Genomic DNA, 23,930 nt, shown 5'->3' with positions numbered 1-23,930 from the left:
CACAGTCTTGCTACAACCTTTTTGAATCTTCTGGTTAGGGCCCTGAGGTATTTTAAATCACTCATTACATTCACTTCTTACACACACTAATGCTTTTCTGAGTCCCTGTAACACCATCATCTCAGAAAGCAAAAGCTGGAAAACTCACCTAGGATCTCAGTCTACAGAAAAGACCCACAAGGAATACACATATGGAAGAAATCAAAATACAAACAGATATATTTGGCTTCTTTGTTATAATGAGCACCATGCGATTGTGTGGCCACGGAAACCACTGCAGACTTCTTTTGCCAATGCACAGGAAATTCACCCTGTATTTGGAAAACTTCATTTCTGCCTTCCTCACTATGGGAAGAGCTCAGAAAAGTTTTCTCCCCGCACGGTGATATCACCCCAAATTTCCAACCAACTAGAAACCAGTTGACATAATTCCAATGCACACTGATTCAGAAATCTGAAGATGTCAAGCGGTGACCCACTAACCCCTGAATATATCAAGGGAGAAAAACAGACTGTAAGATTGTTTTCCAGTTTGCCCTCTGTCAAAACAGCACTACGCACCCTTCACCTCCAATGTCTCTTCCAACATTCCTGTGACCAACACTGTCAGTTTTTCTGATCTAAGCAAATAAGAATCTTTAAACCTCCCAGAAATGTTGAGCGTTGAAAAGAGATGAATGTACATGAAGATATGAGCTTTAAGGAAACCAGAACTGGATATGTCTAGAAGTGCTACGGCAGCAGGAGTGTAACCTGTGTCAGACTGAGGCAAACAAGAGTTTTGCCATAGACTCCAGTGGGCTACAAGCCAGCCCCTGGCCTGGCCCTCCTCTTATGCCTGTGATGCATTGTTCAGGATTACAAGGGATGTCAGCATGGTAAAGCTGTATGAAGCACCTCATGACAAGTGACTTCAGGGTCACACCAATCTTCAAGACACCCTCTTACCTTTTAGGGTGCGTGACCTTACAGGAATGTAGCGTGCCAGAACCAAAACTGCCTTGGCCATGCCCCTGGCAGACCCTTTGGGGAGCTCACAGATCTGGAGGGTCTGTGTATATCAGCAATGCCTGAGACAGGAACTGCTGACTGTGCAGTCCTCTGGGACTCTGACACTTTTCTCTTTGTGCTCTCTGGTGGCAAAGACATTCAGCACTGGAAGAAAAATCCTGCTGTTAATTATGGCGTGTTTCACAGTGAATTCTCTTTCTCTTTCATAAGTGGTCTGCTGAGTTTGTCATTCTGGTGGCTGACTGGAGTACATGACTCCAGAAGCAAAGACCCTCTTGATGTATGACCATTCTGTCTCCCACTTCTTAGCTTAAGCTAGAAGAAAAACCCGCCTACATTTTGCATGTGCCAGGGAGCACATGAAGGTCATTCAAATGTTTGCTGACATGCATGAAGCCATGGACAAAATTTATACAGGAGAGCAGGAATTTGACTTGCAGACCCTCCAATTTAACAATTGCAATGGCTGACTCAGGCCTAAGTTAAATGCCAACTGTCTTTTTTAAACACAGCATTATGCAGACAAAAACCCTCTTGTCTGGAGTTCTTGACACATCTGAGATTTGAAAATTACGCATATTTTTACAAACAAAATCTCCCAAGAAGTGACTCTACAGAGACCTGGAAAGCAGCTATCTAGTGAAGAGATTGTGGAGTTGGCTGGAACAGACAAACCTTGTCCTTTTAAGCACCAGCTGCCAATAGTAAAAGCAACCCAGCTACAGAAGAGACCTGAGGAAAAAACCAATAGACTTCGTATTGTACCTCCATCAGAGGAGCCAACCTATTACTTTGATGATGCTGAGTGCGGCATCAAAGGATGAAGCTTCCTCCACAGGAAGTCCTGGTGCTTGTCAAGTGGTTCAGCTCACCTACATTAGGTATCAGAAATATCTTTTCTTTCTCTCTGTGATAGAGATGTAAGAAAACCCATAGCTTTCAAATGGAAATGCAAACTGCATGCGTCTCCATGGGGCACATATGTTCTTCAGAAATGTGAGATTTCCCCCGTTTTTAGTGGAAGCTCACATCTCTCAAACGTGAGGCTCTCAGTTGTCATTCACATTTCATGCTACAAGCCACATGGCTATTGATCCGTAACTGCAATCTGCAACATTCAGGGCTGGTAAGCTGTGATACCAGAGTTAAGGAGACTAGTGTAAAAACTAAGATAAGGAAGTTCATTGTAAAGATCCATAGAATGTCAAAGAAAGACTGGTAACTGGCAACTCTTCTCTGATTGATTCATACAGAAACGTTTTTGCCAAATAAATAGCATTTTTCCAGGGCTCTTATTTTTCATGTTGCTTCTTGCTTGATTTTGTCTCAATCTCTCCTTGGCTTGAAGCCCTGCAAAGACACTTAGTAACAGCAGTCTGCTCTCTTTAATGTCAGGGCCAGAGAAGTAGGCATTTGCCGGAGTGATTCAGTTGACTCCCCTCTGCAAGACATCAAACAGCTAAGGTGGTCTGCATGTTCAAAGACATGTGCAATTTTTGTTGGCTTACATCCTCTAGAATGTTAAGAAGAAATTCTTCACTCAGAAAGTGGCGAGGCACTGCACAGGTTTCCCAGAGAGGCTGTGGATGCCGCATCCCTGGAGTTGTTCAAGACCAGGTTGGACGAGGTCCTGGGCACCCTGATCTAGGGGTGACATCCCTGCCCATGACAGGGGGTTTGGAACTGGATGATCTTTAAGGTCCCTTCCAACCCAAGCCTTTCTATGATTTTATGATCTCATGGTTAGATAGGGTCAAGAGAAGTGAAGCAGGTGACCAGAGCTTCAGCGGGGAACAGAGAAGGAATGGCAGGTAAGAAGGAATCAACTTTACTCTGGAAATTTTCATCAGAGCCATGACCAGGCAAGAAAGCCAACTGGATTGGCAGCAGCTCTTCTGGCATTGGAAGAGGGAACCTAAATCTGAACTGAGCATGAATAATGGATCTACAGTATAGGACGTCTCTCGGGAGACCATTAAGGCTAATGAAGTCAATACGGAGGAGGAAGTTGAGGAAGAGGAGCAGCGCATGCGACCTTCTGAGCCCTATGGCTGGAGCAGTAAGCCCAGTCCTTGATTTCTTCTATGCATGCACTGCTCCGAGCCACCCAATCCCATCTACCACCCTAATAACCTTTCCCTATTGCTCAAGAATGAGGCAAGCTAACGAATGGCTACTCTCTCTCTACCCCTTCCTGGCACAGAGGGAATATTTCCTTTGTTTGTTACTGACAAACATGAAACAATGGCAAGTGTCAAAGCCAGGAGGCTTATGTTCATTCATAAAGACCAATCATGGCTCTGACTTAAATTTTCAAACCAACCAATTACACTTCCTACCCCTAAAAAAAAAAAAGACAAGACTTTAATAAAAGACATTTACTCTAACTAGCAAGCAGTCTGTGAGTGTTCTCAGACTGCACCATAAGCTATGCAGCTCTAACACCACAAGTAAATAGGGATGGACTGAGCTGAACTGGTGTCTGTGCTTGGATAAAAAACACACCATGTACATCCATCAGACTATGCAGCCCCAAAAATATGTACCTGTATGAACTGGGAAACATGATGCCATAAAAATGTGTGAGAAAACAGAATAAGCAAGTGTCCTGGTTTCAGTTAGGACAGAGTTAATTTGCCTCCTAGTAGCTGGCAGGGTGCTATGTTTTGGATTAGGATGAGAACAGCGCTGATAACATGCTGATGTTTTAATTGTTGTAGAGCAGTGCTTACACCAAGCCAAGGACTTTTCAGCCTCTCTCTGTCCTGCTAGCGAGCAGGCTAGGGATGCAGCAGAAGCTGGGAGGGGACAGACCCAGGACAGCTGACCCAAACTGGCCAAAGGGGTATTCCATACCATCTGACGTCATGCTGAACAATATATAGGGGTGGCTAGCCGGGGTGGAGGGGTGGCCGGCTGCTCGGGGATAGGCTGGGCATCGGTCAACGGGTGGTGAGCAATTGCATTGTGCATCACTTATTTCGTACACATTATTACTATTAATACTATTATTATTATTATTATTGTTGTTATTCTTTTCCCTGTCTTAATAAACTGTCTTTATCTCAACTCACAGGCTTCACTTTCCCGTTTCTCTCCCCCATCCCGGAGAGGGAGGGGGGAGGGTGAGCGAACGGCTGTGTGGTGTTTGACTGCCAGCCGGGCTAAACCACAACAGCAAGTCACATCCGCATTCAAGAGAATGCAAACCTGCAGTTACTTTTCTAGTTCTCTTATCTTTTCCATTTAAGCACCAAATCCTGTTAAGCATCCTTCCTTCAAATGACGAATGCAGAGGCACAATTCAGCTCAGCCGGAAAGCATCCCACAGCTCAGGGCAGGGTCTCACACATGGTTATTCCAATGCATTTGTGTCTGGAGTTCAGGAAATTACCTTTGCCAAACTGGTACAGTATGTAACATTTCCCTACTGCTGTGGGACTCTCCTAGGGGATCATTTGCTTCACAAAGTGTATATATAGCAAAAACAAATTAAGGCACGGTGAGACAATTAACTCAGAAAATAGTCTGGGGCTACGAACTGCACCATCACTGTCATCCTTTCACAAGATAAGTACACTCAGATGTGAGCTTTTCACAATCAGCCTGTGAAGTATCCACACATATACAAAGTCAACAGATTATAATGCAAGTCCAAATTCATACAGATCCAACAGTATGCAACAAGAAGAATCAAAGAAATCCCACAGGTATGGATAAAAATTCTGAGAAATAGTCTAACATAGATACAATGTAAATGAGTTGCTTAAATGTCTCCAGAGCAAAGGCTAGCATGGAGAATTGCAAGCACACTTAAAGAATACCAGTATGGGGTCAGTTAGTCTCCACAGCTCTCAGAAGCAGACACATTTGTCTGATGCACTTTAGCAGCTGGAGAAATTTGCACTCCAAGGCATTTATCCAGAGATCACCCCTGGGAATTCTCCTGCAAGTACAACCCCAACATTAGAGAGCAGTTCTGTGAAACAATCGCAGACCACCAGGATACTAAGGTCCTCTACAACTCAAACTGCCCAAAAACTCCCAGTACTGTTTGTAAACGACCACAGAAGGACGAAAGCCTGTGCATTTCTTACCCACATGCCCTAGCTCCTGCATCACTGGCTGCAGGTCTGGGAAAGACTCATGGACATTGCACAGCAGCTGACAGATCTTGATGGCCAGGACAGACTTCTCCTGTGCTGTACTCAGAGCTGCTTTCAAGGAGGCCTCTCAACTTTCCTTCTGAGCAGAAATACTCAGTAGCTACAGAAGTAAGAAGAAGAAAACATCACATGGCAGAAATTTTGGGCTGTCAAGGGATGGGATGGTCTGGGAGTGAGGGCATGTTCACTTTTTCTGTTTCATCTTTTCTGCTGGGAACCTGCTCTGAGAAACCAGAAAAAACAATCTTTCCAAACAAGTCTTCGCCCTTCCACTGATAGATGTGCATGAGCTAAAAGAATTTCAGGATTAAACCAAGTTACAATAAATTCATTCTCAGACTTTCTGATTTAGTATTAGCTTACTTAAAACTACCTCTCCATGGAAACAGAGGTTCCTCAATGCCTTACAGAATTACAAATTTACTCAACTTGTAAATCTGTCTTTCATACACAACTTACCCTGGGCTTTTCTCTCCCTTCCCAATCCAAATCATCTTCAGCCAGCCACTGCAAGGAGAGCTAAAGAGAGAATCTGTGTATGCCATTATGCACCTTACACTTCCAGATCTCCAACAGCAGCTAAACAGGGCAGGAATGAGCAACCACAGGTTGCTTCATGGAGAAAGCTCTCAGCTACTTACTAATGAATAGAGACCATTTATTTTGTCAAAGGGCAAACAGGCAAGGTACAATGGTGATACAGAATCACAGCATCCTCAGTGCATTTTCTAGGAGTGTTTCGTTATCATATTAGATAAAGCCCTCAGACAACTGACTCAAAGGGAAACCCTTTCAATCCACTGGCAGTTCTGCCTTCTCTAAGACTTCAACACCCATCCTGAACAGAAGCGATTTTTCTGTGTCTGCATATCCACATTTTTACCAACTGAAGAGCTCACTGGCAATTTATTTCACCTAGAACCTCCTGCAGATTTATATAAAACACGCAGTATGCTCTCACTTCAGCAGAAGGATGCCTCCAACTTTGAATGCCTTGCCTAAGTAACATCCCCTGATTTCAGTGCATGCTAGGGCAGATTCTGAGCCCCAAATTGTGCTGGCTCCAAAGGCAGCTGGGGTACACACTGCATCATCCCCTCATACCTCTTTCACTGCTTCTGTGAGTCCTGCTTCCCCCTGGTGCCAAGCCCTCCAAGTCCGCTCTCTGCCTAATGGCCTCCGAGATCAACTTGCTGTGCCGCAGGATGATCTCAATGGCTGTGCTTTCACTGGTGGCCACTGAAGAGGAAAATAAAAAATAAAGGTATTTACAAATACAAAACCCAAGGAGAACCTAAAGGCCTAAGCTTTTCTTAGCTAAAGGTGAGCTGTTAACAGCAAGAGTCCCTTCTTTGCAGGGCAAGAAACACTCCAGACAAATTTTGGTTGAGCTAATTGCAGCGCAGACATCCGGCATCAAACCCAGCAGAAATCTAGTAGACCTCACTTCTCAGTGTTTGTCCAACTTTGGGTGAAAAGATCAGGTTTTCCAAAGCACGTTACTAATAAGACACTAACAATCTCAAAAAGCAGGCATGATTGTCCCAAAATGCAGAATTTCCTCCCTCCCCTAATTCTATTCATCCCATTTTGACTTTTTGCAGAGAAACAGGCATCTCTAGGCACTATTTGCCTCATCCAAGGACACAACATAACAAGGAGTCACATGCATCATGCCCCAGAAGTGCTGATTTCTCTGCACTGTGCACAGAGGGGATGAAGGAGAGGAGTTCATGTGGAGGCAGTTACCCCACAGATGTGTGCCCATGAGCAGGTGAACCCCATCTCCGTGTAGCAACCCAGAGGGATGGCATGTACAGCCTCCCTCCCATTCACCCCAGGTCCATTAACATGAGTGTTCCTTACGCTCGCATGAGTTTTTGGCAGCTACTTGGGGGGAAAAGCACAGGTTGTGTTTTCAAGCACAAAAATGCAATTAGATTCCCACAGCTGGCGGGGAAATTCAGAGCCACAGGTCAAGGCTCTGGGGAGGACAGAGGGAGAGGCTGCACTCAGACCTCCAATTCGACCTATGTTTTCAGGCTGATGGGCCTTCAGCTGGTTTTTAGCACAGGATGGCAGCAAGCTCTCAAGAGGTTTGGTCACTACAAAACCTTATGATCCTTGTAACACACAAAGCTGAAAGCAAAGCAATCACATTTGTGGAAGTGCTTTTCCAGTCTCTAACCATTTGACTGTTTCACAAAAGGCATTAGTCTTCCAGAGACATGCTGGAAAAAACGTATTTCCAGATGCCAAAGAAGGGAGTGTGAAAGGGTCTGTGAAACCTACAGCTGGTGAGAGGAAGAGGAGTTAGAAAGGACCTTTTGCCAGCAGTGGGAGATGCCCAAGAAGAGCATGGAGGAGACCAAGGCCTTTACCTGACTAGAAGAAAAATTCCGCGCCTGGTTCTTTCTGGATCTCCTCCATGAGGATGTTCAGCAGGAACTTGGCCACTCGCACAGCCAGCAGCAGCTGCCAAACTGCAGACACCAACAGAGACTGCTCCTCAAGTGCCGCGGACACAAGCGAGACAAAACCACCTGAGCCAGTCTCATGCTTCACAATTAGTTCCATCACCTTTGAAAGGCCAGCAGTCAGGTGCTACTGAGGGACCCTGTCCATCTGCCCAGCACCACACCAGTCAAGACCATGGTTTTCCCCAGACCCAGCGTTCCCTTCCTCCTGCCCTGGTGGAGACCTGGCTCACAATACAACTCAAGAGATGACTGCTTCAAAGCCCAGCCATTTGCCAGAACACATCAGATATTTCCTTGTCTCACTCTGAACCTGAGCATCTCTCCTCAAGTCCCCAAATGAGCCATTCTTCCTTGCTGATTTTCATCTTCAAGCCCATTACCTGCTTTGCTCCCATTATGAAATGCTAAGGAATCTTTAAACTGAGTCCTGCTGAGGACTGCACCAAACCCAGCCGTGACAGCTTGTGAATCAAGTCCTCATGACATCTTGCTCCCAGACAGGGATAAAAGCTCAGTGTCTGCTTGCACATGCACACAGGAGACTGCTTACCTCTCTCTCAGCAGGAGCTAGGCTCTGTGCAGCAGAGATCCCCTGCAGCAGTGTCTGAGGGTCTGCAAGGAGCTCCACCAAGCTTTCTTGGTATCGTCTCAACAGTTTGGCTCCATAATCCTCTGGGCTCCATTTGACTGAATGCAAGTGAATGAATAAGAACAGCTCAACGGCAGCATTTTCCCAAAGGGCTTCAGAGCTAAAGGGGAACTGAAGACACCAAGGCAGCCAGTTCTCGCTATGTCACTAAAGTAGCCTTACTTTCAGGACCCTTGGTATCACCTTCATGAAGAGGATAAACATGACAGAAGTTATCAACACCAGTCTGTATCATTCAGCTGCTGCAGACTGAAGCACACAGAGAGGCTCCTCAGAGGAGGTGGCTACAAGAATGCTGCAGACCAAGCCTGAGATGTCTCACTAGCAAGCTTTGTACTGGGAACACTAAGCCAGCCAAGGTGGTTTGCTGGCAGAGCCCTGGAAATGAAACAGGGTGTTGCACTAGTCAGCCATGTCACAGCAATGCCACAGGTACTCCAGACTTTTGAGTCAGGAGCTATCACTCATTCAAAACTTCTCCAAATCAAACAAAAGACAATGCAGAATATCCTGTTCACACACCTACAGAAACAGATACTTGGCACCCTAAAGAGAAACAAATTGTCTTCCAAGTCCTGGTCTCAGGAGAGAGAAGAAAGAGAGAAGAGAAGAGGGAAGAAGAAAGTCTTTAGTTTTCAAGTAGAGTAGGTAAATGTGTGGTCTTGTATGCGAAGACAACACCTCAAGATGTTTTTCAATCTCTTCCGATGCCTTGGCAGCAAGGAGATGCCATTACTAACTCTTAATTGTGGTTTCATCTAAAGAGGTTTTAAAGTGAGAATCTTTGATCCACTCAGCCTTGATCAATTACTCACAAGGCACTATTTGGGAGGAAAGTTGTGAAAAACACACAGCTTGGTGAAAAGGAAATACAGTCCTTGGGTCCAAGGAGACACACAGTGTCAGGTAGGAAGAGAAAGCTCTCCAAGGTGGTGAAGGAGGCAGTGGAGACTGTGGAATACTCAAGGGATGATTTTGAGCTAGTATGAATAACTCCTTGGAAAAAGACTGAGTGGAGACAATCTTGGTGAAGCTAAGGGAAACTCATTAAGCACATTAGTGCGGTAAGGTTTAGGTATGACTTGTATATGCCCCATATGGATCAGGGAGTGGTATACAAATGAAAATATTTTTCCCCTTATCCTATCAAAATGTTTCTGATTTTATTAAAAAGACCTGAGTTGTCACGAATGCATTCTCAGCTCCACCGTCATACCAAGGTGAGCTCCATAACCAGAGCATATTCTCCACTGGTCCTGTCTCTTAGCACTACATTACAGGACAGGCAAGGGCTACCATTAACAGCTCAAATCATTCCCTCCCTCTTCATTTTCATGATAAGAAACATTTGTGCTTCTGTTTGTTCAAGCTGCAATTTGAGGAGATTCAACTCTATGTAATTAAGCAATGCCCCTCCTCGGAATGGGTATTACCACTAGATAATTAACCACATTGGGAGTCTGGTGTTTCAAGAAAGCAATCGTGCTTAACAAATGACAAAGCAAACTGCCTGTCAGGAATGTTTGCTACAGAAGAAGTTATCAGCATTATGAGTGCAGTTTTGCTTTCTATTAAACAATCATTTGTGTTTCACTGCATACTAATTTAGCTTTTAATTTTCAAGTGACTTCAGAGCCAGGGAAATTTGCCACTCTATCTGAATTGCTCAGACTTGTGCCTAAACCCACCCCAACTTGAAAGGCTGAGGACTCCAAGTCCCGGCACCACCGGCAGGCAACAAAAAAACAAACCAAAACAACAAAAAAAAACCACCAGAAATAAGGGGACTAGCTGTCCATGATAAAGATGTCTAATGGGGACACTAAGTGTGGGACACCCATAAGCACACTGCTCCAGCCAGGAGACCACAAGTTAATAATCATGATCTGCAGAAACACTACCTGGATCTAGGGAAGGACCAAAGCCCAACTAAGTTTCCCTGGCACTGAGCAGATTAAAGCCTCAGAACCGCATCATCACTTTTAACATTAATGGAAATTACAGGGCAAGAGGCTAATTGAGCAAAAGTTACTCATCTCTCTAGTAGTTCCCACAGGAGGTCAAAATGGTGATGATAAGATAACCCTCAGAAATCATGTTCATATGTCAAAAGATAAGATCTGGAAAAAGCCCACAATCTCCGTCAACCACAAAGAAACTCAAAAAGACAGCAGCCAGGTAGGTCATTGCCTACATTCAGTGTCAAGACATCTGTCAGTTTGAGGAAGTTTTAGACACCTGCTTTCAAAGCCAGCCAACATCTGTACCATGAGTTAATGCTGCCAATGGACCAGATTTTGGCAAAGATGCTTTCCCTTGTGAAGAGTTTATTATGTGAAAATTGTTTTGTTTATTATGGAGAAACACGCTGCTGCATTTAAGTGACTCAAACACAAAAAAGTAACTTGACACTAGCAGGAAGAGTTCTCCTGTTTTCCAGATACGATAGCCTAGTTTCAGTGTCAAACTCAAGGAAGGACAGCAACAGGCTTCTGCCCAACATTGCTCATTTCATTGCAAAGCAGCAGGCTTCTTTCTGGCAGTCCTCTTAGTCCAGTGTTCCAAATCTGAATTTTGTCTGAATAAAATGGCCATCTCATTCCCTGATAAGAAATTAAGATTATAAGAGCACACTCAAGTATATACAAGCAACCAGACTTCCTGGCAATTCCCTCAACCAAGACCCATATATCTGAACGTAGTGCACCCATCATACCTTTGTCATCAGAGACATTTGAAGCTACCATCAAGTTGTCTAGCAGAAAGTGGAGACCAGGGAATGATGCCTTCACAGCCCCCAGAAGTTTGACCAAACTTTCAGCTTTCAGGGTTTTCTCTTCTTCCACCTTCTTGAGCAGATTGTGGATGGCTTCCCTCTGAGAGCTACCTTCACAACAATCCAAAACTGCCTGTGACAAAGAAACAGAAAAGAAACTGCGAGTGCTTCCTACAAACTCTTAGACCTGAATAGCTCTAATGAAACAGGGACAGTATCACAGTGCTAAGTACAGCAACAAATCAAATTAAGAGAAGCAGTGAATATGGATTAACTGGGAGATGTTACAAGATGCTAGTTACAGGAGCATTTAAACACATCCCGAAATATCAGAACACAAACCAGCAGCATGCCTAGGTAGTCCCATGGAATGGCATCCTGCCTCAGAAGTGGCATGGCCAGGAGGACTAGAGAAGTGGCTGTGGCGCTTAGGGATGTGGCTCAGTGTTAGGCTGATGGTTGGAGTTGATCTTAAGGGTCTCTTCCAACCTAAATGAGGCTATGACTCTAAGTAATTATCCGCTTGTACGTGGCACTGGTGAGACTGCGTCTTGAATACTGTGTTCAGTTTTGGGCCCTTCTCTACAAGGGCATCAAGTTGCTCCAGAGTGTGCAGAGAAGAGCAACAAAGCTCATGAAGGGACTAGAGAACAAGAGATAAGAGGGGTGGCTGAGGGCACCAGGTCCATGCTGCGCAAAGGGAAATCACACTGTGAGGCTACCCCATCGCTTGGCAAACCACGTGGAAAGACAGTGCCTTGCAGACACATATATACACTCCTCACCCACAAAGTCTTCCTTCTCACGGATTTGTTACCCGCTTCTCTGAAGTGGTCAGGAATCCCTCTTCTGCTGCCTCCAGGAACTCTATGATAGGGCTCAGCTGTGTCACGCTCTGGATCAGCTCCTCCCTGCATCCCAGCAAACAAGCAGTCAGCATCTTTCCCTCTTTCGCGCTCTCTGGGGGAAAAAGGATTCAGAAGTACAAGAAAAGAAACAAGTCAGTCTGAAGGGACTGACAGGCTCCTGAAGCGAGTGAGACTTTGTGTAAGATCTAAGTGAATAGCAAAGGTCATCCCAAGCACAAGCAGCAGAGAGAAACCACTTTACGGTTCTCTTTAAACTCTGTGAAAGGAAAACGTCTCATTTACCTAACAGAGCACAAAGCCATAAAGCAAGCTGGAGGTTAACACCAGGCTTGCAAAGCCACTACTTTGTGTCAGACTCCATTAAGAAAGGAGCTTTCAGTCCTGAGGTTCAGCTGTGCTCTGGCCCACGTTGGCTTTGCAGCCATCAATCCAACCCTCCAGACAACAATGGGGAGAGCCCTGCGCTGCCCGCAACCCGCTGCTGTGGAACAGAAACACTCCAGGATCTTGGCCAGCACGCAATAAGCCTCCTGTATCTGAGTAAGGATACAAGGATTGAACAAATGCTGGAGCACTGCAGCCTGCCAGAGGGATGTGACCAGGTTTCTGAAGGTGCTTTGCCTGTATGGTTACCCACTCACTTTGCCAGAACTGTGCCCAGTTCTCTACCTGTTTGCTGCAGGGCTTCTCCACTGTCCTGTTCCTTCTCCAGCAAGGCTGCTCTCAGCTTGGGATTCACATCTTGAAACAGCTTCAGTAAGGACACAAGGGTCTGTGCATCCAGGGTCTCAGCATCCTTCACTTCGCCCAACAGCTTTGTGAACACCGACTGTTCCCCTGCCTCTGCCAGACAGGTAACCAGAGCCTACAATAGAACAGGCAAGTGCAGGGGAGGTTTAACAACACAGCCAACTGCCTGATACAAGCAAAAAGCAGAAGAATCCTGGGGGTTTTGTTGAGGGGAGGAAAAAAATAAAACACAGAAACCCATATACACATGCACACCAACAGAGGTTGAGCTCACTGACGCCCTGCTTGCATTGAATTCAGCCCCAGGAGATGTCTGGGCTGTGGCCACCAGCCCCAGCAAGGAGGGCAACAAGCCCTGCCTGCCAGCTCTTCTCCTTGCAGTGAGCTCTGCCGATGGGAGCTGGTGAATGGCCCCGTTCCAGCACCAAACACACCTCTTCGGACCAGGGCTCTCCTAACAGCAAAATGCCAATAACTAACTGATCCAATAAGACATATTGTAAACACTTATTTAAGAAGCCCAAGACTAGAGCAGGGAATACAAGATTTCAGCGCAGAACAAGGAGAGCACTTGCATAGAAAGCAGAGAGCATTTTAGGTGGGACTTTAGGAATTCCCGTTCCAAAATCACAATGGAGTCGCATCTCCTAGCTTTGGGCGCAAGCTTTGGAGATTAGGCACACAAGTGCTGTCTGTTGTGGGCTCTCAGCACACCTGGTTATCAAGCTCGGAGCTCCAAAATCCACTCCAGTGACCCAAAATAGGAACCAGAAGCAAACTTGCCTGTGCAGTTATGGAAATAAATGAAAAGAAAAAAGCTGGAACTCTTGATCCCACTTCCCTGGAGCCCTTTAACGCTGTAAATACTGCCCCTAAAGACACACGCTCCCCAGCTCTCCACAAGGGATGCCAGCCTTTCAGAGCAGGCATTCTTTATTACAGACTCCAGGAATGCTATAAAAGTACCTTTGAAGTGGAGAGCTTAGCCCAGCTCCTGAGATAATGGCCATTTTCTGCTGTCATTGTCATTTTTATTTCTATAAAAAGACTGAATGTAACTGCTCGAGGCCACACCATGGAGATGGTGGACTTGCTTTTCCTAGCAGGTGTAAATGCTCATATTTTAGGGTAGCGTGACAGTGCAATAACCTATTGCAAGGAGCGTCCACAGAGGGGGAGCTGCAGGAGTCCCAGTTCTTATCCACTAATGGCATTTTTCCTGCCAAACAGAGAGACGTGGACATGAAGGGCTCTGTTGTGAAGGAAAAAAAAGAGATGTAGCAGATGTGCCGAAGAACAAGCTTAAAGGTATTTTTTTAATCCAAGCATCAATTTTTAATAAGACTTGATAACCAGATCATGTTTGTTCTCAAGGTTTGCATGTCTGGCCCCTACCTGATGAGACTGATCCTGCAAAATATCTCAAATCTTACCTTCCCAAAGGTGCTCAGCACCTTCTCAAATACATGTTTTTAATATGTATGAAATGTAACTTGCATTGCTGTAATTTATTTATTTTTTTTTTAATTAAAATCAGCACAGCATTACTACCCAGAGATCCACTTAACATCCCTTCCACAGTGCATGGTTTTCGTTAATGGAAATGAGTTCAGAAACTGAAAGACTCTGCTATTTATAATCTATTTCTGGAAGACCTTTCCTCAGACACGTTGCTCAGTGGGAGCAACAGCCTTTTAGCATTGTTTTGAAAGAGTGCACAGTGCATTTTAGACTGACTTTGAAGCAAAAGCAGCTCCCAAAGAACCTAGAAGAACTGGAGAAATAGTGATATTAAGCTGGAATCCCAGCTTCCATTCAGTGGTAAGGTGCCCACATATTATAGCCTCATCTATTAGGCTTTCACTGCATGGGACACTTGCAAAACCCTTCATGGCTAAATCGGCACAAAGCAGCATGCAGTCAGCTTCCAGACTGGGGCAAGAGACAGTCTGGGGCAGTTTCCCTGGGGGCAGGGAAACCAAGTCACTAAGAACTGACTTCAGCTTGAGATGTACCACCAAATGGCATCAAAGTCCACTGAGAAATTCAGCCCTGACTGCAGGTGTCAGTTGTGGTGCCTGCAACGCCCCAGCTGCTCACAGTCCTACCAGTACCTCAATGATCACACACCATGAGAACGTCCCTCCAGCTCATCTTAAACCTCCTCAATTCCACGGCAGCCCCGGGGTGAGAAACACCACAGGAGATAGGTCCCCTATCTCCACATTATCTTCCACATTTGGGGGATTTCTTTCCTAATGCCTTCAGTTCCTATGCTGCTACATCCCCTCATCCCACTGCAGGATCTCTTGCTCTTCCCCATTGCTACTTCATGCTCCAAATTCTTTTGCTTCTTCTAACACTCCCTGGAGCTTTGGCCACGAAGACACCCAAGGCTGCTCATGCCATGCCACAACCTGCTTTTGAAATGGGCAAAAGTGCTGTGCCCTCCCAGCCAGGCACCAACTCCCCTCCCCACAGCAAACAAAAATTCATAGGAAGATAGCTGGACAGGATTGTGAGAGTAAGGGTTTTTGGGTGGGGACAGAGATGCCTGAGGAGGGGCTGGGGGCCAGCCCTACAGGGCATGAGCCTGAGGCAAGAGCTGAGCTAAATAAATTCATGTGCAGTCCCAGGCAGTGTCCTGGGGGGCATTCAGCAGCTCCAGCTGCTGACTGACCTGGAGAACACGTAAACCAGGTGGGCAAGTAGTGCACATCCCATGCCGGGAGTGCAAAGGCCCATAACTGAGCCTGCAGATTTCATACAGGGATGTGGGGAGAGAGGCAGAGCAGCAGGCAGTGCAACCACAAATCCAACTGGCCACTAATCCCCAGCCTTGCCTTTTCCCTATAGGTGGATTTTCACATCTCATCCATGCTTCTGCTCCCACTGTGAGACATGCCTCAGGTGCAAGAGCTCTCTGCAAAAAGCCATGAAGCAATGAAAAAGTTCCTGCAGCTTTGCCACCAGGAAAACAGACAAACTTGGCAGCTCACACTCCTAATCAGGATGCGGAAAATAACAGCAAACCTTTTTATGCCGCATCCAGAAATTCCAGCAACTGCAAACGAAGGACAGCAATAATTGGACGGGCCCATATGCAGTGGAAGTGATGCACAAGCACAGTGACATTTATTCTGAACTAGAGAATCAACGGTCCCCCACTTCATCTGAAACCAGTAGTAGAGGGAACAAGTGAGCTGTGCAATAATTTGAATTGAGTTTCTCTAAGAGAGCACAGGAAGATAAGACTTGACACCAGCAAAGCCCTTCCACGCTTCCCCAGATTACTGCAGTTTCAGTCTTGTTCTCATTTTCAAGCAGGTTCTGTCCAGGCCAGAACCAAATTAGGTAGGAATAGTTTATGTGAGTTACACAGAGAGACTTCAAAACAAAAACAACCCCCCACAAAAACACATCATCTTAAATAGAAAACCAACGTATAAGGGTACATCTGCATTTTTCAGCCCAGGGAGCAGAAGGTAGCAACAAACTTAGAGAAAAGTAAAAATTCTGACAAAACCAAGCCTCACTGGCAAAAAATCCTGCAACTTAAACTTCTACTGGATGTACCTGGAAATAAGGCAGCCACACTGAAAGGAAGCACAGCACAACGCCATAGAACATAGGGCTACTGGCCCGCTGCAGGAAACAAGGCACCCATTCACAGACAAGCTCACGAGCAAAGGAACAGAAACAGAGGGAGATGTCTAAAGCAAACTCTCACTGAAACCTAAGGAGCTTAAAGCCAGAGCAGCCTTGGCTCTAAAAGCAGCTGGCAAAACCGCCACCAACACTCCCAAGCCTCAGTGCTGTGCATCAAAAACCCAATACTGCTTGCCTGTAGAGACAATGTACCCACAAAGGACTCATGAGCAGGACGTGCACGAGGGATCGGAACTCTCCTCTGCAGCATGGCAAGCACTCCCCACCAGACCACATAGCATGAAGAAAAGGCAGCACCTCTCACGGCGTGGTTGCATCTACAGCCATCTCACTGGCTTCCAGATTGACTTTACTTGCCCTGAGGCACCCAAGAGACTTCAAGCAAATAACTGGTAAAATAATACAAAAAGGAAACAAACAAAAAAAAAGAGGAAAAAACCCAGTGACTTTCTACCACTGACCATTTCAGCCGTAATTACACATCCCGAGCTGGGCTCTTCTGAGCTGAACTTACACTTTAAGCATGAAATATGCCACTATATGGTGGCCCCAAAGAAAACACAGGGCCCTTATGGGAAAAAGCAACACCCTCTGCTGAAAACAGAGCCCAGACCAGTGCCGGTGCCAGTGCCAACAGCTCCTGCTTATTCCAGCAGGAGCTCAGAGAGGAACGGAATAGGCTGAACTGAGAGTTTTCACCTAAGCCCTTACTTACACTGAGCTGCATCCCCTCTCCCCACTGCCTTTGGGTCTGACACTTTTCATGCTTGTTGCAGCTGAGAAGTGATTTTTCTGTAAGGCTTAAAGAAAATCCATTTCTTTTATTCAGCATTTATTTACAGCTACAGAAAAATTGTCCAGGTGCCATTCTGCAGTCAGATACCCAGACTGTCTCTGAGCTCCGCAGCTTCCCATTTGGGCCCTACAGCAACAACTCATTTGGGAGCAAAACGGGCAGGACATATGGCATATAAGGGCCCACCAACCTCATCTGCCAGGCCTGAAGAAACTCGAAACATTATAGTTACTGCAAAGCAACAGAAAATGGGGCTTCCTAGGCCATTACAGAAGCAAGGCAGTGTACTTGCCTACCTGCAGCATGGGGTGTTAGCAGGTGAGGGGGACACGCTGGCACAGGCTGCCCTCTGGCAGCGCCTGTCCACGTACCCCTGAACACGGCACCCTCCCAGAGGTGCTGCTCCAGTCGAGCTTCAATTACCAATGTGTGGAATGGGTAAAACCTTAAACCTGACATCGTTTTCTAATCCAGAAGATGAACCAACACACAAAAATGTGATCTTTCTGCAGGCATGCAGAGAGCAATGCACTCAAAGGTGCTCGTCAGCCTGGCTAGGCTTGCAACTGCAACCATGAATTAGGACCCCCATCTCCCTCCTAAAGCTCCAGCATTTTTAAACTGTACATCAAAGGGGTCAGCCACTAAGGGAACATAGACTTCCCTCCCATGAACATTCAAAGTCTCATCAGAAAAAAAAAAAAAATCTATATTCACTGACTCAAGGGAATTCTCCTACCTGCTATCATACTTGTTTTTTTTTTCTTCTAGTAAAGATGTTTACTTTGGTTTTCAAAGGCAGAAAGCTGTCTTGGCCAAAACATCCCTTGTCACGCTGGCAGACTGGTACCGCTGGGCCCAGGTGACTGAAACCCAGACAGCTTCCCTACCAGTGAGCTTGTAAGACCTACAGATCTCTGCCCTCTAATCCAGGGAACATGAGTTCTCGACTTCGAAAGTCAGGCTAACCACAGAGTCACCAAAAAGTTGGTAACAAAACTACCATGCTGTTATTTCTTTATATACAGAAAAGCTATAGAGGGCAATTCATGCAGCCAGGCAGCCTGGCCTGAAAACAGCTCCATCAGAAGCAGCCCAGATGAGCAGAGCAAGCGCACAACAGCCATGGCTCTTCCCCAGACGCTGCACTCAAGCAGTGCCCCCATGTCCCCCCTGCATGGCCACTACACAAATACAGGAACTTCAGCAGTGCCACTGCAGGTGTAACCTGCTGTTAGGTGGGGGTTGGTCTATTCTCCCACGTGCCTGGTGACAGGATGAGGGGCAATGGGCTAACGTTGCGCCAGGGGAGGTTTAGGTTGGATATTAGGAAGAACTTCTTTACTGAAAGGGTTGTTAGGCATTGGAATGGGCTGCCCAGGGAAGTGGTTCAGTCACCATCCCCGGAGACCTTTGAAAGACGTTTAGATGTTGAGCTTAGTGATAAGGTTTAGTGGAGGACTTGTTAGAGTTAGGTCAGAGGTTGGACTAGATGACCTTGGAGGCCTCTTCCAACCTAGATGATTCTGTGATTCTTTGGTGGCTTTGAGCTACTGTGATGGCTGGCATCTGTTGTTCAGAGCCCACAGTACCCTTCAGTGTTAACCAAGCATTAGACTCAACTATCTTCCAATACCAACCTGAGCATCATTCATCTGCAATGACTGCTTTTAAAGTGGCACACCACCAGAAGAAGCGTCATGGGACAGCAGGCCAACATGCCACACATCCGTCACCACCTGTGACACTGCTGGTGAACGGCCTGCAAAGCAGAGCAGAGCAGATGCTCCACAGTGAGCCTCCACCATGGGCTCAGGAAGTCTGTTTTGGGATCTCGTGTCAGTCATGGCCATGTTGATACAGTTCCCAAAGCAAATACCACAAACAGAAGGAGTGTCAGAGCACTCCTACCATGCACTGAAGATGTCTTCGGGCAGGACATATACTTCCTTACCTACACGCATGAGCAGCTTGCTCTTACAGATGCTTCTCAAGGGTGTCGTTCGGGTGAGCACAATTTGCCCTTCAAACAACAAAGCACCAAAGCCCCAGTTTCCCCATGAAAATATTTCTTGGGCAGGGCCAAAACTATTCTAGCCCTCAGCAGGGTGGAGAAGACAAGACTTGTATTATTTTTCCAATAAACACACCTACCTCCCGTTGAGAGGCATCAATTTCTCTGCACTCTTCTAGTCTTCTCAGAACAGCATGGGCATCAGAAAGGGCCTCAGAGAAAACACTTTCGTATCGAAGAAAGAAATCCAGTTCACAGCTTTTGCTCTCTGCTGCTGTGTGAGAGAAACATGATGAGTTATTTGCTAATTGAAGGGATTCACAAAAAGCATGATGTGATTGAAAAGCATCAGTTTGTAACCAACACATTGGCTGTAATATGAAAACTGTGACTCACAAATCCCTTCTAAAGATATCATGAAGCCTGGAGGAAAAACCAACGGTTTATTTAACACTAGTTATAAATGGAACATTTATTTTAAATCCAGTGCAGCCTCTGTTTTCCTCCCACGCTGAACACAAGTTTAAAAGATAAGGTAGTATTAGCAGGCAACTCTGTTCACTTACTGTTACAAAGATTGTGTTATCAACCCCATGTCCTGCACTAACACAGATCCCACTGTACATCAGATGCAATCACATGCATGGATAGAAAAGTTTTGCTCGCTACAGCTCTGGTGAAGCGCTAAGAGAGAAACAATCACAAAGGCCTAAGGAACTGTGCCGAAGGAAGAAAGTCCCTACAGAACAGGGGTACACACCAGCGCTGCTACCAACCCAGGGCAAACTAGAATGAAGAAATGCAGAGAAAAAGATCCCCCATACCAAGAAAGTGTAATGCAACTGTGTTGTAAATCACTACAAGGCAATCCTGTGCCCAGACCTGTAAAGTCTCACCTAAATCACTCATTCTTCCTTTCTTCTCCAGAGGCTCAGCAGGCTCCTCTTCTGCACAGCCACACTGCTCTGTGCAGGCAGGCTGGTCAGGATGAGAGCCTGAATCTGCCCTGAGGGATCCAGAGCTGGTCAGCACTGTGTCCTGTGGAACCCAGGTGTGATTCGCAGTAAGCTCTTGGTCAGGAAGAGAAACACCTCCTTCCATTTCTGCTTCTACAGGGCCAGGAGAAGGGGACACTCTCTGAGGGTGCTGGGTATCTGTTTTTTCTTCAGCAGGAGGTTTTTCAGACTGGGGCAGGTTATCAGCTTCAGCACTGTTTCCAGATGACTTTGCTGGCTGGCTGGAGACCTCTCTCACTATCTGATCCTGAGTTGAGGAGCTGAGGAGGTCTCTAAGGAGGTTTTTGCAACTAACAGCCACATCAAACATCTGCAGACTGTCCGACACAGAGATGACTTTGGTGAAGTTGTGTTTCCCCATCGGGAGTTTGCCAGTGTACATCATCTCCAGCAACAGCGCAAACTCCTCCGGTGTCACCACAGAAGCATCAATGGAGATGGTGTCTGTGCTATCCAACAAGGATTTAAAAAGCACACTGGCAGCAGCCAAAACAACCTTGTGTGCTCTAAAATGAACAGTCCCAATGAAGATGGTGCAATCGCAGAACTGCTGCTCCTTGCAGAGTGTGTACAGCTGCTGCAGCAACTGCTTGCTGTAACTGGGAAGCTCCATGGCTCCAGGATCTAGTGGCCTCCCCTTGCCTTGGTCTCCACACTGCTTTCACAAGAAAAAACAAAGGATCCTACTAGCAAAAGGAAGCAAAAATCATTTTTTCAGTTTACAACCCCTAGTAGTTTATTATACCGCAGTTTAGTGGTTACAGCAAGAAGAGGCTCCATTCTTAACTGAGACGCCCCAAATTCAGCAACTTACCCAACTAAAGATGCAGAATCCAGACACTGTTCAAACAAATATTTCAGAAGGAGCTTAAGTGTGAAAATTAAGTGCCAGGAGTTCCAAAAAGGAGAAAAGAAACTCCCAGACATGACTCCTACCACAGAGCTCTAAGATGTGTGAGTGCTCTTCAGATCAGGCACTGCAGTGCCACACACTGTCTGCACCCAAGAACTAAAGGAACCAATGCAGGAAGACCTGCTCAGACTATCTATCAAATGCAGAGGAGAATGTGAAGTGTCAGTTTTGACCTACAAAGCACTAAGCAGTTTGGGAGCAGTTAAGTTTCTCCCCACATCACTGCTAAGATCAGCAGGAGCAACTGAGCAGTGAAGACAGATGATTGCTTGTAGCCTGGGTTTGTCAGCACCTCCCTTCTTAGCACACCACAGTCCTAACACATTGACTTACAAGGGACATGACGTGGTCCACATCTTCCCCCCAGGCTTTAATTTCTAGGAGGACAAGTAGACAGGGAAGACTGGGATCACAGAATCATAGACTATCCAGAGTCACAACTCAGAATCATCCCACGAAGATCATTGAGTCTAACTCCTGGGTCTGCACAGGAGCACTCAAAAATCAAACTATGTCTGGGACCATTGTCCAAACGCTTCTAGAACTCCGTCAGGCTCGGTGCCATGACCACTGCCTTGGGGAGCCTATTCCAGTGCCCAACCACCTTCTCGGTGAAGAACCTTTTCCTAACACCCAGCCTGACCCTCCCCTGTCACAGCTCCATACCATTCCCTCGGGTCTTGTCACTGACCCCAGAGAGCAGAGCTCAGCGCCTGCCCTTCTGCTCCCCTCATGAGGGAGCTGCAGGCCGCCATGAGGCCTCCCCTTGGCCTGTTCTGCTCTGGGCTGAACAAACCCAGGGACCTCAGCCACTCCTCATACATCTCCTCGTCTAGACCCTTCACCATCTTTGTAGCCTCCTGTGGACACTCTTTAGTAGTTTATTGTACTTTTTATACTGTGGTGCCCACGACCATACACAGTACTGGTGTGTCCCACAGCAGCGCAGAGCAGAGTGGGACAGTCACTCCTCTCAAGCAGACAGCAGGCATCTGACCTCTCAGCTGCCACACAATGATTAATTCTTGGGCAGAGAGAGTCATCACTGGCTGAGTCCCCCAGAAGACAAATGTTTAAAACATCGGGAGGCCCCCAAAATAGGTTATCCCCATATTATATCCTGCTTCTTTTTCAGCTGTAAGGCTTCTGCTATCCAGATTCAACAGATCAAAAAAGCTTCACATGGCACTAGGTTCACCAAAAGTGATTTGAAATTTAGGACTGAACACTTCAGCAATTAGATGTTACAAAGATAGGTGACCACCCCTCCCTTGTAGATATGAGGCTGTCACAATACTCTCAATCCTTTAGAAAGCCATTATCAGCAGCACTGCAAGAATGTTATTGCCAGCTCAGCTTTTGCAAAAGGATCCTGTATGCAGCTTGCTGCCCTAATTAATGGCTGTTACAAGGAGCTGACCAAAACACCTGCTGGTCTTAATAAAATAATGGCCAAACCTACTTTCTGTATTGATTAGTAAGATCTCTTACTTACCTGGCCAGAGAGATACCACCATCAGGCAGGTGGCTTTCCCAGGACAAGGCTCATCCCCTGCACTCTGGGTGGGCTGCCCCTGAGATTTCCCCAAATGCGGGAAACTCGACTGCATAATTTGTGGTAGTGTGGGACTGCATTTGCGCTCTCTTTTTATCAGAGGGCAGGAGCACATCTCCTATGAAGAAAGGCTAAGAGAGCTGGGGCTGTTCAGCCTGGAGAAGAGAAGGCTCAGGGTGATCTTATTGCAGCTTTTCAGTACTTAAAAGGGGCTTATAAAAAAGATAGAGAGCAACATTTGCTCAGTCAGATAATGACAGAACAAGGGGGAATGGTTTTAAACTAAAAGAGGGGAGATTTAGATCAGAGGTTAGGAGGAAATTCTTCACTCAGAGGGTGGTGAGGCATTGGAACAGGTTGCCCAGAGAAGCTGTGGATGCCCCATCCCTGGAGATGCTCAGGACCAGGTTGGACGAGACTCTGGGCAACCTGATCTAGTGGGTGGCATCCCTGCCTAGGGCAGGGGGGTGGAACTGGATGATCTTTAAGGTTCCTTCCAACCTGAGCCATTCTGTGATTCTAAGATTTTATGATCTCAGTGGCCAACTTGAGGATGTATTCCATGTCTGTAATTCTTCTTTGACATACACTTGTAACAGGCTTTTTTTAATTAAAAAAAAAAAAAAAATGCTGCAATGCCAAGACATTAAGTAATACCATAACACCACTTTTTAAACATATAAACCCACAGCCTTGTGCTCCCTCTGCTGACCACACTTGGCTACCAACTCAGCTCAGCACACACTACAACGCAACACACACACAGAAAGCCTACAACTTCCAATGCAAAAGTACGCAAGAAAGCAAATTGTATGCAAGCAGTAAAAAAGCTAGAACAAAGCTGCCAGGAAAAAAAAAAAAGTCAAGTGAACAGAAAGAGATCAGTAAATGAAAGAATCCAACTCCTCTGTGACTTCTGACACATATGATCACTAGAGTCTCACAGGAGCAGCCTCATTAATCCTCCTGTTCCCTGCACTCTTGGCTTTCTGCTCCAAGCAGCTAAAACCCAAAGTGGGTCACTGAAGCAAGCCCAGGTGTCAGCCCAGGGAAGTTTCTCGCAGCCAGGAGACAAGCTTACCCTGTTGCCTGTTCTGCACTTATTCAAAGGCTCTTTCCAAAGGATTCATCTAAACCAGTAAACACAGCAGAACGGAAAGATGAGATCTGTTCTCTCCCATCCCTTGGCCCTGCAGTCCCTTGGGTAGGACAGCAGCCTCCAAGCAAGGGGCAACTCTCTGTTTTCAGCTCTGAGCCAACAGAGGA

At 46.1% G+C, this 23,930-nt stretch overlaps 1 protein-coding gene and 1 non-coding gene across 2 annotated transcripts in view; one reads left to right on the top strand and one right to left on the bottom strand.

The window, feature by feature from the left end:
• Positions 1 to 20,859, bottom strand: part of LOC121058223 (zinc finger and BTB domain-containing protein 40-like) — a 28,444-nt gene extending 7,585 nt beyond the window's left edge. The window contains 10 exon segments of the mRNA XM_040533487.1: positions 5,109 to 5,277; positions 6,282 to 6,332; positions 6,334 to 6,416; positions 7,559 to 7,757; positions 8,208 to 8,344; positions 11,023 to 11,215; positions 11,900 to 12,042; positions 12,621 to 12,816; positions 19,321 to 19,454; positions 20,077 to 20,859. Of these exon segments, the coding sequence (XP_040389421.1) occupies positions 5,109 to 5,277; positions 6,282 to 6,332; positions 6,334 to 6,416; positions 7,559 to 7,757; positions 8,208 to 8,344; positions 11,023 to 11,215; positions 11,900 to 12,042; positions 12,621 to 12,816; positions 19,321 to 19,454; positions 20,077 to 20,809 (2,038 nt within the window). The 5' untranslated portion in view covers positions 20,810 to 20,859.
• A 1,737-nt stretch (positions 20,860 to 22,596) lies between these two features.
• LOC121058464 lies at positions 22,597 to 22,759 on the top strand. The gene has a single exon (XR_005814204.1). It is a non-coding gene; the product is annotated as a U1 spliceosomal RNA (small nuclear RNA).
• Positions 22,760 to 23,930: the final 1,171 nt, after the last annotated feature.

Source organism: Cygnus olor, chromosome 21 (assembly GCF_009769625.2).
Source record: "Cygnus olor isolate bCygOlo1 chromosome 21, bCygOlo1.pri.v2, whole genome shotgun sequence".
Classification (NCBI taxonomy): domain Eukaryota; kingdom Metazoa; phylum Chordata; class Aves; order Anseriformes; family Anatidae; genus Cygnus; species Cygnus olor.
This window is presented reverse-complemented; position numbering and strand designations above follow the sequence as displayed.